The 16479-nt window shown below is 46.9% G+C and overlaps 2 protein-coding genes across 2 annotated transcripts; both read right to left on the reverse strand.

Annotated features, from left to right (window-relative positions):
* Positions 1-2858: 2858 nt before the first annotated feature.
* Positions 2859-3368, reverse strand: LRP88_11521 (uncharacterized protein; the record flags this gene model as incomplete). The annotated part of the gene is made up of 1 exon (XM_083247947.1): positions 2859-3368. One exon carries the CDS (start codon positions 3366-3368, stop codon positions 2859-2861), a length of 510 nt encoding a protein of 169 aa, XP_083096286.1.
* Positions 3369-6553: 3185 nt separating this feature from the next.
* LRP88_11522 (uncharacterized protein) lies at positions 6554-7426 on the reverse strand (the record flags this gene model as incomplete). Its single annotated transcript, XM_083247948.1, has 1 exon — positions 6554-7426. One exon carries the CDS (start codon positions 7424-7426, stop codon positions 6554-6556), a length of 873 nt encoding a protein of 290 aa, XP_083096287.1.
* Between the last annotated feature and the right edge of the window lie 9053 nt (positions 7427-16479).

Below are 16479 nucleotides of genomic sequence, written 5' to 3' on the forward strand. Positions count from 1 at the left end.
TGGCCGGTGGCTGTTGCTTTGCAGCCACCGCTGGCAGGAGTCCGAGTCTTGTCGCTGGACGGCGGAGGAACTCGTGGGATGATTGAGCTGGCCATACTGAAACGACTCGAGCAAAAGATCGGGCTGGACATTCCTATTGCCAAGTTCTTCGACCTCATTGTTGGCACAAACGCAGGTGAGATCTATAGTTCAGTGTTTAACTCGCAAAGAACGCGGGATTCGTTACTGACAGAGCTGCTTTTTCTAGGCGGCTTTATAGCGATTGGGCTTGGTGTCCATGGTTGGGATATTGAGGCGGCATCCTCGAAGTTCTTTGATCTAGTGGATGGAGGGTTTGTGCGTCAACCCCGTCCTACATGGTTTTGGTCATGGTTTCAAAACGGACCAGAGAGTGTCTACGACAGCAAGAAATTTGAGGCGAGGCTACAGAGTGTGGTTGGTCCGGACAGACCTCTTTTTGGTCTTTGCCCATCTGCAGGTTCTGGGACAGCATCGAATCTGGCGAAGGTGGCGGTAACAGTCAGTCAGGACGACAGGCCGCTTCTTCTGGCCAACTACGACTATGGAGATGACAAGACTTATCTCGACTCACGAAGATCAACCTCGGCTGCGTATTATCCCCTTACCTCATTTCAGCTCCCAGTGGTCAACTGTAGGTAGTTCTCTAACATCTTGACTAGGTCGCGAGCCACCTGGGCTTCCCCATACTACTTCGAGCCTTTCAAAGGACCTACCGACACAAGTCCCCTCTTTGACGGCGGTTTGTTTCACAATAATCCAACAGAATTGGCATTTGCCGAGAAGAGACAGCTTTGGCCTAACCACATTGGCTTGGATCTGGTGTTATCTGTTGGTTCTGGTACTATCGCCACCAATGATAAAAGGCCGGATATCACACCTTCCTGCATTCCCAGCTGGGTCCAAACCCGGGCGAATAAGTGCTTTGATCGGATTACGGATGCTCCGGAAACAAAAGCGCCCGAAATCCGCCTAAATGTCGACTGCTCAACTCACGGATTCAAGCTTGACGATGACTGCGCAGGGCTATACGACATGAGACAACTGGTATCTTCCTACAATTTCTCCGCCGCTGGACGTGACCCTCTTTCCAAGGCTGCTACCACTCTGAAGGCTTCCCTTTTCTACTGGGATGTGGAGACTTTCAGGCACTCCACAAACGGGAAGACGGTGACTATCGAGGGTACCATTAGATGCCGTATTAGTGATATGGCTACTCCAATTTCGGGCCCCAAGCATCTCGAAAAACTAATCGAACAGCTACAGAACAAGCCCGAGAGCAACAGCCCATTTTGTCTCGTACGAGGCGCAGCAGAACGACGTGAGCCTTTTTACGACGAGAGCTTGTGTTCTTGCGATGGCACCTTTTTCACGAAGAAGATCAAATTCATGCTTGACGTTGAGTGTGAAGATGAATATAACTCTATCGAGGTGGAGTTTCAAGATGAGCGACTGCCCGACGTCCAGGGTGAGAATGGAGCTCGGGCGAGCGGGATCAGCGGATCACCATTTACCTTGAAGGCAAGCCCCTGCCTCTTTTTACTTGGAGTCTTGCGTTCCTCCCTATACTAACATGAGCAAAGCAACTACGGGAGCATGTGACTCGACATCTTCAGCCTGTACCAGAAAAAATTGACATTGGTCTAGTATGTAATTACAGGCCATGGCCAATCAGAGACACTGGGCAAGAATACTAGTTACATAACCAAGACGTCCTACAAGTGTTAGAAGTGGGGCAAGGATCACGACCATCGTGAATAGCTTCACTGTCAGCGTGAACGCCAGATCGCAGGCAACGGCCTGCTGCCTGGAAGATCGGCAGGATGAACACAAGTATAAGAGACCGACCTTCGTCATTCCTTAGATAGAAGAAGCAGCTTTAATTCAATCTCTTCTGGCTATACCCAATGTTGCACACTCTAAAACACTAAGATTCCTAGCGAACCGCGTGAGGGGGTCCCACACCATCTCCTCAGTGCCCACAAGACTGCAACCAGGTCACGACGAGGGGTTGGGGCCAATTAAAATGCATCAAATGAAAGGTACTTAATGCCACACCTAAATTACATGGTGATAGAAGTCCCAACAATATTGGCTGTTACAAATCGCGACATTGCACAAGCGGCAGCCGTACCTAGTCTGCTTCCGGCTTTGGCAGTTACTGCTGAGCTCCTGGAAGGGACTTGTTTTCTCACCTTTTGACCTTATCTGCCCCTGCCGAAAGCCCTTACAAGCAAGGCAGGCTGAGTTTACCTTGCGATAGACATGATTGACCTCTCGATTGATGCGAACACGCTGTAAATTAGGGCTTTGAAGGTCACTCTCGTCGCCTGCTCTGTAACGTTGCCGCGACTGGCTTTTCTGGGCGTAGGTGTTAAATAACTCGTTGTAAATGCATTCTCGCCACTCTTTCTGAGTTGTGAATCGCTTCCAACTTGGCTCAGGACCCCGTAACTGAATAACGTAGCTATTGACGAGTGCAACGTCAAGCAAGAAGGTCCAGCAAAGAGCCTGCCAAGGGCCGCGGCGCAAGGGATGATCATACGCATAATATGACCTCAATTGATCGCCCCGATCAACGTGATTCATCTCATCATTATACTCGGCGGCAACAGTAGGGATAGAGATATCCTTAATAGCTTCATCGCCAAAGAAGCGGCGGATCTGACGGGCCTCGGGCTTCTTGGAGGAGGGCTTCTTTCTGCGGCGTTCAACGCGCTCCTCGCCGGAAAAAGCGGTCGTAAAGAACAAGACGAGGCGGTTATCCTTCCAAGCGACTTGGTTGACCTTGTGAGATGAAGAGAAGACAAATTAGTAAGAGATTTATATGTGAAAGCGTCTTAGCGTGATACCTGATTGTCAGCCGTAGGGATCACCTTAACCTGGTTAAAGTCGTAGCTAGTACCTAGCCTTTTATCGCCTCTGAGATCGTGAACAAGCTCCTCGTTGATGCCGCTGTTAGCTCGAGCCGTGCCTGTGGCTCCGTGGCCATGCATGCGGAGGCTGCGGAAGAGATCTGCCGACGAGAAGAGGTTATCGACGAAGACGTGATATGTCGCTTTTGGCAGTGTATTTGCTAGGGCCACGACGACGCTTTGAGTCGAGTTCAAGGCGATAGGCTCGTCTGAGGAGCCCTCTTGTGTCTCTTGTGATCCTTGCGTGCGGCGGGTGCAGCGGCGCTTTGCGGGAGGAAGCTCAACACCAACGGCGCCGTATTGTGCGCCCGTGATGTGCCAGAACCAGTGGATAAAAAACCCTTGCTGTGCAACAACCCAGATCCTGAAGCCTCGAGGAATAGGCTTGCCTTTGACGACTGTTATCTCGTTGGACCTGCCTGTGAAGCGGACCATACACTCATCTATAGCGAGATGAGAGCCCGGGATGAAGATCTCCGCCGACGCAGCTTGTATATGATTAGACCACTCGTCACAGGCTTAGAATACCTTCGGAAGAGGCCCGGTCTCGTCGATCTTGGTGTAGTCAAAAGGGCGAAGGTGGCGGTGAAGGATCTGAAACTTCCAATAGGGCATGAACCTGATGATAGAGTGTAAAGGGCGCTGTTCCCCCGGCTTTGGAGTACTCCAATGGCTCTTGATAGTCTTTTTCCTTATGTAAACCCATATAAATTAGCACTCCAAGCCATACATATACTTCTGCAACAGAGGTCCCTTGCCAAGCTCGCAGCCTTGCCTTCCTTGTCATCGGGGTATTCCAGCTATCGACAACCTTATTTTCCTTGAGCCAAAGAAGCCAGCTTTGAGTGTATTGGACCCATCTCTCAACGAGAGAGATAGGAAGGAAAAGCTGGAAAAGCTGCAGCGGCGATGGCGGCGGTGTGTTAATGTGCAAGTTGCGTGTCTCTACGGGGAAGGGTTCAAATTTGGTGCCGCGGGCCTTATCGGCCGGAAAAACAGCCACCCGGGTCGGGTCATTAGGGTGCATTTGATGGCTATGATTTTCCTTGATAAAGCTCATGTCATCGTAGGCATTGAGGGCTTGTGCCTCTTGTGGAATTGAGAGCGTAGCCATTGTTCAGTTCAAAATAATTTGTATGTGACTTTGGCTGTGATAGCTTCATTGATCAAACTTTTTGTACCCCGCTTGTACTAAGGCTATCACGTGGTCAAGGTGGGGCGAGGTACGCGTTGCAGTCTTGTGGGCACTGAGGAGATAGTCTCGGCGTCCCTGACTAATCGTCGGATAGCGGCAAGCATTACTCCGAAGGTCAACTCCGCTGACGCCTCGTATACACTATTTATCTTGTCACGTATTAACACAGTATAGAGAACGTATTTAAATAGCAACGATATTATGAAGGAGGAAGGTATACTATATACTTTGTGTATAGAATTACAGTCCATAATATCAATGATAGCCGGACTTTCGGTGAATAATGTTCGTGAATCCGGCATCTTCGGCCCAACCGTGGGGCTTCGGCCTTAGACAAGACTCTCGACCCAATTTTATCCTCACTATATTAATGAAAAGCTTGATCCGCTTCGGGAAGTGGTATATTTACGCCTTGCGTTAATGAATCGCAGATGATGAGTTCTCGATGAGGAATTTTTTAGCAGTTGGTTTGATAATACGCCATCATGGAGGAGATCTACGTGAATGTAGGAACAGAGTGGCCGGAAAATGATTTTTTGCCTCTAGACCAGTCAAATTATAGACGAGTCAGAGCAGCGCAACAGAGACGATATTACTAGTGACAAAATTATATCTAATGCCTAAGTCTTTTCTATTTACTAATAACTAAGCCATTTGGAAAACCTGGACTTAGAAGGAAGAATTTACCTCTTAAGTCAAGCTTCAAGACTGGCAACTTGACCGAAGCCTATAGGAGATCGAAAGGTCTCTAGAGTTAGGACAGCCACCATTTTATCTACCCTATCCAGAGTTAGCTTTATTTTGTCTGGGAGGCGGCAAGTATGTGGTGAATTATAGGAGTCGTACTACCTTGAACCGGATCGCTCCGTTCTGGAATACTATGTTGGTAAGGTGAAGGTGTCGACCATGTTCACGGCCGAGGAAATTCTATAGCCGTCATAAGGCTTCTTTATTTGTGGCTTTAGAATGCCGTGCTTGCTTAGTTCCTTCATCAAGGAACCCAAGAGCATGCCTGAGCATTCGTAGGAGCATTCTGATTCCTGGCATAGAGTGTCGAGTAGTTTATATAGTGTCGAAAAAGTTCTAGCAAGAGCATTCTGACGCTCTTTGTTGATCCGTTATGGAAATATTGTTAATAAAGACGAAAAGCATAGCAAAAAGTTATATATTATACTGAGAATCACATGAGGGATTGGAACACCCTCTACTGTGATTAACCTCTCGCTATGTCTCAACGCAAGCCCAGCTATTTTTTCAAAGATATCTTGATGTTGGAACATCCATGATACGAGAAGCCAGAGAATAGTGTCTTTGCCGTAAGTGCTTGGCTGGCTTTCTGCCAGTGCGTCCACCTAAATACTTGTAAAGATTTCGGTAATCTCCAGGCAATCGTAGTAGTCCACAATGTGGCGACTTTTGCCATCATCTCAAACGTAATCTGCCGTGGAACACATCGGTTGTGACCGTGCATGATGTCAAGGACAATTACGAAAGCCTCGGGATCGCACCCAATTGCTGGGATACGATCATCTCGGTCAACTACCCTCCTATACTACCTTCCATATCGAGAAACGGCTGAGCTGGTATTCTTCTTTCCGGTTGATCTCGGCTGTATAAGAGCGCCTAGATGTGGGTATGTTTACCTCGGTGTTGCTGTCATCAGGATAACCCTCCGATGTTCTGGCGCCGGCGAGGCAGATTGAAGTGATCCATCGTTGGTCGCGTTGATCTTGGTGCGTTCTATGGGGGTGGTAGAGTAGCTGTCCGTGTGTTTTTTTTTACTCATTATCTATCAGCTCATTGCCCTGGACAAGCAACCACGTCGGTCTGGTGCCAGGAGTTTCTCACTTGGTCAGCATTGTATAGATTTTATTGTAAAATCAACATGAACGCTAGGACTCGAAAGGAATCACGGTCCTTGAGGGAGCGGTCACTTGTGTCGGAATTATCATCAGGACGTGGGTGACGTAATATCCTACGAATCAGACTCTAAATTCCGTGTGGCGCACAAATGAAGGGTTTTTGTTGGTGAGCTGGTGTTGATAAGCTGGCTGCTTGTGACTTCTCTCCATTCGTGCAATAATTCTTGCCAACCTTTCCTTCAACTTGTGTGTATCTGTCTCTGAGCAAACTTGAGAGGGCTGTAATTCATTATCATTTGTTAGCAAAATCCCGATGCTTACGCCCTTTTAGATCAAGATAGTGTTAAAATCGAAGGGACGGCTCGGGCCAGATGTCTAGTATATAAAGTGAAAGCTACAAAGGAGTAATATCGCTCTTTGCAAGATGCTCTATTGGCTCCTGAACTTGAAGGGAAGGGCAAGAAGATTACGAAGTAGACTTAATATAGTTTGGGTTCATATTTGAATACGTTCACTTTATTCAAGGCTACTCGGCCCTACTCAGGAATATAGACTATCTAACTTCATTGGTTCATTGTATCAGGCTGACGCTCGAAGTTGAAGGACTCCTGTGTTGCCTTACCACGCCAACCCTCGACGCATTTTTCCCACTCAAGCTTTTCTTCCTCTCCCTCTGCCCCGTGTCGGTCAATACTGACCGACCGTAGATTTGGAACCTGATCCACCGCCATCAATAACGTAAACACAGCCCGGCGGGTCTTATCGCAGAATCCCTTGTAGTTGCTATACTTGTGGGCAATGCTGTCCCAGTAAAGGTGTAGCGTCTCGATCGTAGGTGGAAGGGCTCCGGCTAGGGGCGCGATTTGCTTCCTCTCAGTCTCCACAAGATCAGAAAGGCGGATTTTGAGATGTGAGAGACCGTTGAGATCACGAAGCGTCGTGCCAATATACCCCAGAGCGACATGTGGCTCGTCGGAATGGTCGCAATTAAGGTTGAAAAATTCCAGGTTCTGGCCCAGCTTCTTCAGGACATTGCCGAATTCAGGCAGGTCGAGATCCCAACTTCCATCGTCCCAAAAGCTATATCTTCTTTGGCCGGCCGATTCCATCGATAACCGCTTTAGCTTCTTGCAGCGGGTCAGAATGATCTCCAGACTAGAATGGTCAAATAGACATTCCTCGAGATCGAGATATTCTAGGTTGCATGGTTCGTTGGGGAACTTGAAATTCCTGATTGAGTGCTGTAGCAAGGAGACTCCGTAAAGACGCAGAGTTGTGAGGGTAGGGTGGAGCAGGACTGGCTCGAGGACATGGATGGGCGTGTTACCCTCGGTAGGATCTTCGGTTCTGATGCGCGCCTCCTTCAGGTCCGGTAGCCCATAGTTTGCGTAACTCCTATGCACATGGTTCTCCCGCACAAGCGCATGTGCCTCCATGGCTTCCGTTTCATCCGTAGTAAAAGTCCTGTAGAAGTCATCTGAGGTAGGTACTTCTAAGTCTAATCGTCCGCTTAGAATCCAAAAAATACTCTGCCCCTCCTCACTATGGGTGTAATCAACCAGTTGCACCCGGGGTGTCAATGCCAAGATAAGAGGCGCCAGCCCTATTGTCGACTCATCTCCGAGTTCTTGCCAACTCCGCTTCTTGAAACTCACTGGCACATCGAGTGAGAGCCATTTTTGCTTCAAGGCGTCGTCATCGTCGTAAGTTCCATGATGATCGCCACCTTTCAATACAATTTCATGGATGTCATGTCCTAGTTGCGAGTTTGAGACCAAAGCCCTCGCAAGCTGGACAAAGCGTTCATGTTTGTCGTCAAATGCATCAATGTCAATCGTCCTGTAGATCAAGCGCTTGACGAGGCGATGAAACCTTTTGCATGTGCGAGATATCGAAACCAGGGTCTTGAGGAGCGTAAGGTTGACCGTGCACTGATTTTTGAGAGGATGGCATTTGAATTGGGCAAATATTTCCAAACATATGTCATCAGGCATTACGTCCATACTGGATAGACGGGAATGGATATCGAGCCTAATGGCCAGAGGTGAAAAGGGAGGGAACGAAGATGGATTGCAAGGCCGGCTGGGGCGTTGGCTGCAAGGTGGCTCATGGCACGAATAAATTGGCTCTTTTTTGCCACCCCACCGCCTTCCCTTCTCGGCGCAGCTATCCAAAAACGCAAATCGCGCCCTCTGCAAGAGACTGTCTCGGAGGTTGAGAGTGTGCAACATTGGGTGTAGCCAGAAGAGATTAAATTAAAGCCCCTTCTTCTATCTAAGGAATGACAAAGGTCGGTCTCTTATACTTGTGTTCATCCTGCCGATCTTCCAGGCAGCAGGCCGTTGCCTGCGATCTGGCGTTCACGCTGACCGTGAAGCTATTCACGATGGTCGTGATCCTTGCCCCACTTCTAACAGACTGTTGTCAGGGCTGCCGTCAGATCAAATATCCCTTGCAGAGAGCGGTTGCCCTAGAACTGCCGGATCATCTGTATGCTCCGACTCCGCAGAGTAAGACTCTCGCCGAAAAGCAATGGTGTTACTGGGGTCAGCCGAGCTGACTGGCCCTGGACCCCTGCTTGCCTGGGTCCTTCCGTTTTCCTGGGTATCGCTAACAGTTTTAGAGCTCACAGGATCACCGAGACCTTCGAACCGGGTTCATCTGACGATTCGTCGGTCCTCGATCTTCAAAAAAGCGCATCCAAGAAACGGCCAGCTCCTTCTTCCTTCGTTCTTCCCCGAGTAAAGATGGCGCGGATCAGAGAGCTCTTAGTTGGTTATATTGTTGATTCTAATCTCCCCTCTACTACCTGCGAGAGTACCTACCTATAAGAGCTATTCCGTCAGCTAGACCCTGATCTTTATACGTAGGTGCCCGGGGGTTGAACTGCAGCTAAGAAAGACCTAGAGGATATACTCTCTTTAAAGAAAGCGGCCGTCAAAGGGGAACTCGACAAGGCTATTACCCAGGTATATATCAGCTTCGATCTCTGGACATCTAAAACAGACTAGCTTTCATTTCGATCTTTGGTCACTATATTACTCAAAGCAACTTATACATATACTGGCCAAATATCACTTACTGAACTGAAGCGCTCAGCTATGCTCACAAATACAACTGCCGCCAAATTTTTTGTTTCGACAACTACTCATTCCTCATGTTACAGTTTAGAGCTAGAGATAAGCACGACATTAAGGACGCTCAATGCGAAATTGATTGCTGGATATTTCCTCGCCAAAACCCAGAAGGGGCCCCTTTCAGATATGCCCTCTATCGACGGTTGGTGCGAGGTTTTCGGAGATGCCAAGGTTTACAGGCAATGCACATATCACTTTATTCAGTGCGACCTTCGGGGCGGAACTTTTACAATGGACAGCCAGCTTGGAAACTTGAGGATGGGAAATCTCATGTTAGCCCCTGGGGTGATACCCGCAAGGTCGACCAAACCTAGCGTGCGTTTTTCTGGACAGATACGGATGGGTCAACACCGTTGCTGGATCAGAATGGCACACCGGTGTGGGACACAAAGGCGTTTTGGGAAAGTGACCAAGGACCAACTGATACTATAGTTGAGGAAGATATATATGGACCTGATTAGCATGAAGAAGGTTATGTGATGCTGTCGGTTTGCTGTCTTCGTTGCTGTTGCTGTTGCCTCTGATGTTGGTGGGGTGGTTGGCCATGGGAAGCAGGAGGCAAGGCAGCGACGTTGCTGTAGGTAGGCCTAGAGGCCGTTCCGGTGCTGGAAAGTCCACACTTCCAGCAATCTAGAAAGCCGTCGGCGAACTGTTGGGCAAACTATCGCTCCGGTCCGGTGGTGAATGGTTGAGCAACTTCTTCTGTATTGCATTTACATTCCTCAGCCGCGAGGAAGAGGATAACTACACTTAGGCCCTCCAATAGTTACAGTCTATGTATGAGCATGTGGAGCAGTCCTTCATCTGTAATACTTACAGGTAGCTACCTTGCTTGTATGGATGCTGTTTCCCCTCACCCTTATCCCCCTGAGTCAACCCCGAGGTTTTGCTTATGGCATATCGAAAAATCGGTTTTGATCTTTGGTATGCCTGCATTTACTCAGGATAAGAGTAATCCTCAAGGGCATGAAGAGTGGAAGGAGCTCTATGCCTTTTGGAATGATATCTTAGCTTCACCAACTGAGCATCTTTATAATAAGAGGCTTGATACGTTCAACAAGCGTTATATCTCTGGCAACATCAACGATGCGGACTATGTCATAGAGACCTAGCTAGACCTGTATCAACGGATATTGATCAATGCGTGGGTTAACCAGCACCTACACTTTGAACAATGTGTTACATCACGATGTGAGGGCGTTCACCAGCTCATCAAATATTATATGAATGACACGAATGCTGACCTCTTTGGGGCATGGAGGATTATCAATCTTGTTCTATCAAACTAGCTCACCGGGGTTTTGGCATGCTTCCAGATTCTACATTTCGACTACTCCTATACTCGTGTAGCAAAAGCCGGTCTGCTTTCTTAAGAATGCTTGAAAGAAGAACTATGATAAGATATGACATTCAAGAACCACAAGAACGCCCCCTGATGGGATACTGGGACTGAGCTTAGGCCTGCAATACCTTCCATCGCACGTTCATTAGTGGAGGCACCCTCACTCGCATGCGATCGAGTATAGTCGGAGAAATACCTCTAGCACTGTGCTGGAGTGTTTATTGTATAAAAGAGGCACCACTTTAACCTTTTAAAGGTAGAATACACTTTTCTGCAGGTGAAGCCTCCATAAGAAAACAAATCCACCTCGTAAAGGCTCGTCTCATGACGATAATAGCACTACAAGAGGGAAATATTAAACTCAGGCGGTCGCTTTCACGATGTCACACTCATGTGGAGATTGGCAATGACTTACCTATTTCTGCTGCACCACGAGTCAACCACTTTGCAAGCTGTGTACATATTGACCAACTCTCTTAGATCATCAGGTTCAACCGTGTGCTCATAGCAGAAACCCACTAGCTGGGCGATGTCGCCGATTGCTTCTTCGTGCACAGCAAATCGTTCCAGGGCCTGGCGCAATTTACGAAGGCAAAGGACCTTTAATGTAGAAATACCATAGCAATCTGCAACGACGTAGAGACGGGCGTGGGAAAGGAACACCTCTGTCATCTTCGGGAGTATTATCCTCTGCCTCATGGTCTGGGGCTGGCTCCGGGTAAAGCTTTTTGAACTGACTCCAGAGGTCTTTATCTTTCGTAGGTGCTGCCATATATCCCCTTGTGGGCCGGGATCCACCTGATCTCGACGGTAAACCCTTGTGTTCGTAGTTCCTGTATTCGCTGTGTAATGTCTTGGAGAAGGTATGACCCGGATTTGCTTCTGGGCCTCGCCACCGACCTGATAGCTGCTTGTTTATCTGTGTATATCAAGATTTTCTTTCTGGCGTTGCCTCTGTCTCTATCCTCCTGGGTGAGCTGTAGGGCCAAGGAAATTCCCTGTAGTTCACTGGCGTACACCGTTGATACGGAATCATCGCCCATGTAGGCGTTCTTGGTTTGGTTGATAGTGGTGCACACGGCAGAAGCGTTAATGTGGCCGTCGATACCGCTTCCATCTGTGTATATGTGTAAGGCATCTGGCTCATTGCTGGTGCTGTACTGGTGCTGTACGCAAAGCAAATAGACCTAGAATGTCATGACCAAAACATGCAACGGTCACGTGCCAAGCCGGCCCCACTGCAACTTACTAATCAGGGCGCGATCAGTGTCAATGATCAAACGATCATGGTGAACACTTCACTGATCACCCTAATCGTAACCATGGAACATGAGGAGTGTTGTATTAAAAGCCATCTTTTAGGTGAAAAAGTATTGTGGGGAACTAAATGAGCCAATGATAGCGCGAAATGATTACTTTCACTGAAAGTGGGAGGGATAATACTGCTATATATAACGTAGTATTGATTTCTTAGTAAAAAACTAGCAAGAGTTAAATAAATCCTGGTTTTAATTATATATCTTAGTTTTATATCTAAGACCGCTGAGCTAGGCGTTATAGAAAGTTAGGCTTTGGAAACCTGGTATAGAAACTCCTATAAGAATATCACTTATTATTCGCGGTTTAATATCTTAAGACCTCTCCCCGTAGATAGCTATAACGAGGGACTTCGTGGAGAACTTCTGGGCCAGATTTTTGCATAATAAAAATCTTTCGCAGCATATAGAGCTAATGTTCAAGGTGAAATCCTTAAACTCTACCTCGTAATTATGTCTCCCCGGGCTAGTAGAGCGAAGCGATAGTTTAACCTTTTAAAATAGAATTTCTTCCTTGCTTAGTAAACCAGTACCGCTCCAATAAGTCCGCTTTTTGTTTCCACTGCCTGTTTTAGTAGAGAAAAAAAGATATACATAGGGTTTATCCACGCCTTCGTTAATAAATAGAAGCCCAGGGGTCCTCCTAAATGACTCTGCGGTATCTACCCATTTGTAGTCTGTGAAAATTGGATCCCAAAGTTTTAGTTTTTGAACCCGAGACTCGCCTAGAATCTCCTGAGCATGACGGTGGCTAGAGTTGAAGTTTATTAAGGCTTTAGAGGGTAAGTATTTGGTAATGATACGCCAAACATCGTCGGGGAGAGCTGCCATGGCATAAGCTACTCGTTCGTATATACGCCGTGTTCTTCTTGTATGTATATAGTTCGGAAAGTACTTAGGTTTATATACTATGACGAGGCTTGCCACGAGATACCACTAATATAGATTTTTAAGCTGAAATCGGACTTAGAGTGCTAACCAAAATGTGCAATATTTCTATTCGGAGGCAGTTTCGACCGAAAAAGGCACATCAGACTAGGTATTATTCTCCGGCGATTTAAGGATGGTTTAGCGGCATACTACGAGATGACGTCGACTAGATGTGGGTGCTCCCTAACCCGAAAGACCTTCTCTAAGAGACGATCATAGACCTCGAAGTTCCATACAGTTTCCAAGTAGTTTTTCCCAAAATACTATTTTGCGTAGTCCATAATCTCGCCCACGTCATTTAGTGACAAGGTGCTGCCATAATCGTCCATTTATTTTAATACGCGTCATCTTCGTCTAGCTCGTGTTCCGACAAATCATCGCTGAATACTTCATGCATGCTTAAGCCCAGAATGCCCTTCCACTTTGACCAGTTTAGGACCTTCGAGAGCATCTATTTAAGCACAATGGGATGCCGTTTATCACTAATTCCGAGCTGTCGAGTAACGATTCCGTCGGTATGCCTCTTCGAAACGGGCTATGGAGGTCGCATGCACCCAGAAAACCCAGGTATCTGGTGACGCCCGTCGGACTTCATGCCCGTAATGGATCGCGACCTGTGATTTCCTTTGTCCGTTAGCAACGTCTTGGGTCATAGGGCAAGCAGCCTACCCGATGCCGCCGAGCCCGACCCGCGCAGCCCGGCTACTCCGTTTGGTCTCGCAGCCAGGGTAAGATGTCCGTCTGCTTAACAAACTTGTGATCGGGTGGGAAGGGGACGGTCGAGAAGGGTCGGGTAGGTGGATCGCCACCCTAGTGGACGCGTGCGCGCCGGTGATCACGTATTCGCCGCGAAGCGGCCCTTGATAGCTGGCATGACTCATGGAAGCAACGCGTCGCGTGCCTCTTGATGTCTTGTAAGCGCGCTGCGAGGAATTCCCCTGGATATAGTTTCAGTGAGGCTGCGTGCCAGTCATGTCTGCGGCTGAAGAAGCATGGGACCACCTGGTACGAATAATGAAGAGACCATCGTCGTCGTCTCCGTCACGGATCGCAGGGAGGGAGCTCAGAATTGACATCTCTTTTATCTGCAAGAACATCGAGGGTCTAGGGTAGTGCAGCAGTAGGGGGTGACTGCTCAATAGCTTGCCCAGAGGGACCAGCTGCTGGCCAGCCCCGTGTCTGGAAAGACTTGTATGATCTCATGCAATGCAACGGAAACATTTGCCGGGGCTCTTACTGCCATTCTGATGAGCAAAGAAAGTACATGAGATTGAGTACAAGTATTTTGACCAAAATGGCTGAGTATGCTGAACAAGATAACGAGCTGAGGATGCACAGCGACGTGATTATGAGCGGAGAGCGAAACGGAAAGCACCTAGCTTGGAGAGTGATTGCGGGTGCAACCCACCATCATCTAATTTTGGGACCGTTTTATCATCAGCAGTAGATCTGACAGCCCTGGTGATCCCGAAACCGATTGACAGGGCCGTAGTGATTATAACAATGGCTCTGCGACTAGGTCGAAGATGGCTACTGGAAAGCTGGATTTCTCAGCGCGGGTATTGTCACGAAGGCAAACTGAGGCTCTTCTGTCAGGATCGAAACATTGGACACTACGTCAATCAAGGCGCCAAGGCTGGCATCGCCAGGTCGTTCGTCCAGGACATTAAGATGTGGGTTGACAATCTGTGATCCTGTATGTAATACAGACCATGTTAGTCATTATCTACGCTTTCGTTTTGTCTATTGCAGTAGTCTGTCTATTCTATCTATCTGTTGATCTATTGCTCAATGGTGCTTGCTCTGTGTACTCGTCAATGGCGAGCCCGTGTGATGAAAGTGGCCTATAGCGCTCGCTTGACGTTTTCCCACTATTTCTATGCTTGGGAGTAGGAACGGTCGGAAGTCCTTATTGCACAGTTCAGATAGCTCCATTCCGGGCTTCTTGATGAAGCTCTTCAGCTCTGCAAAGTATTACTCGACTAGGTTGAAGCCTAGCGAGTACAGAGGCAAGTAGAGGAGTTTCACATCAACTTCAGCACCTATCGGCTCTAGCTCATTTTTGTGGTGAAAGATGCATTGTCCATGATGAGAACAGGCTTCTTCTGTGGCCATCGTCCACAGCCGCGCAGTAGCTGCTCTTATGAGCCGTAGATTAAATATTCGGGCGCAGTTCCTACGCATCCACGGTCGATTTCTTAATTGTACAGCATACATCGTGGACTCCTTGAAATGTGCCCATTGATACTGTTCTGGCGATGGAAGAATCCTGCTAATAGCTGGCCACCTTGATAGGCAAGCTAGTGTGTTTGAGTCAAATTGAATGTAAGGTTGTAGGAAAGAACTGATTGTGTGATGGTTGACTACTTATTTATTGAGGTCCTGAACGTTCTGAAAACTGTTTCATCATAAATATAGTAGGGAAGATTGCCCAACTATGATTTTTTAAGTTACCTAGTAAAGACCGCCTTAATCGCAAATCATGAACATCCTGAGTTTTTGCTGCTAAGACAAACCTTGCGATGCCCTGAATTACGCGGTGAATAACCCGAAACATAGACCTCTCGGCAACATGGAGGTACATATGCGCAATGCTCTTCAAGCAACAGACCAACTGCATGAGCTCGGTAGTAAGTTAGATCAGTGGATGAGCCCCTGTAGCGACTGACCCTCAGTCTGCATTCCCCCTAAGAGGCAACTCCTTGAGTGTCGCCTATGTTCTCCTCCCGTGTTGACATGTGCCGGAGTAGCTGAACATAATCAGATCGGAGAGCAATGAAATTACGACTGCATGAAGTCGAATATCTAATGCGTGCTTTAAGGTAACTAATATCTTAGTTATAGATATATAAAAGAGTCTAAATAATATCTTTATGCCTATTATAGTCGCTTATCTAGGCATAAAATACTATAGCCTTAGTATAGTCCTCTAGGTTACTAATTTTATAGCCTAATATATCTTCTTTAATGCTTTGAAGTACTATTATATTAATTATGCCTCTGATGATGCCATTATATATATCTCCCGCAATATAATACCGTGCCTATATGGCATTGCTATATTTACTATCGCGAACTATGCTAATATACTAGCTAGCCTATAGCTCGACTACTGGGATCTAAGAGGTATTAATAAGGACTTCTTAAATAGAGAACTTAAGGAATAGTGGCTTGATTGCCTCTGATTCCTATGCACTAGCTGCAGCAGCGCAATAGAAGCTAAACGCAAGTAGCGGAAGCATAATAGAGAAATATATTATAAATACGTTAAGAACTCTTTGCCCTTAGAATGGGATATACTGGCTTAGCTATCTGAGAGCAGGAAATAGGCTGTTTTATATAATCTTCCCTTGTATTTTAGCGATTATGCTCGGGTAGTAATGCGGGCTTAGATTAATCTTATCTCTAGTGATTATTTAATCTTTTAGCTAGTATGGAACTAATAATTAGGGATATTATGGAGTCTCTGTTAGTTATATTGGCTTTTTATAAAAAAGTTCTATATAAAACTTTATTTAGTGATATACTATTTAACCGTCTCGCTTACATCTAAGCTACTAGCCCTGTTTTTCTTTTTTAATATATTAAAATAACCTCAACTACCTATATATAAATCCCTTATTGCTTCTATACTAACCGCGAGCTTATCCCATATGGTTATTATATTCTGTTTTGCTACTATCTTTATATATTTAATCTTTGGCTCTCTGCTACGTTTCGGCATGACTAGCTATAACATGCAACGGTTAGTTTAAGAATCAGTC

The sequence above is a fragment of the Fusarium phalaenopsidis genome (genome assembly GCF_050370095.1).
Source record: "Fusarium phalaenopsidis strain FUZ10S chromosome Unknown contig_32312, whole genome shotgun sequence".
Taxonomy (NCBI): domain Eukaryota; kingdom Fungi; phylum Ascomycota; class Sordariomycetes; order Hypocreales; family Nectriaceae; genus Fusarium; species Fusarium phalaenopsidis.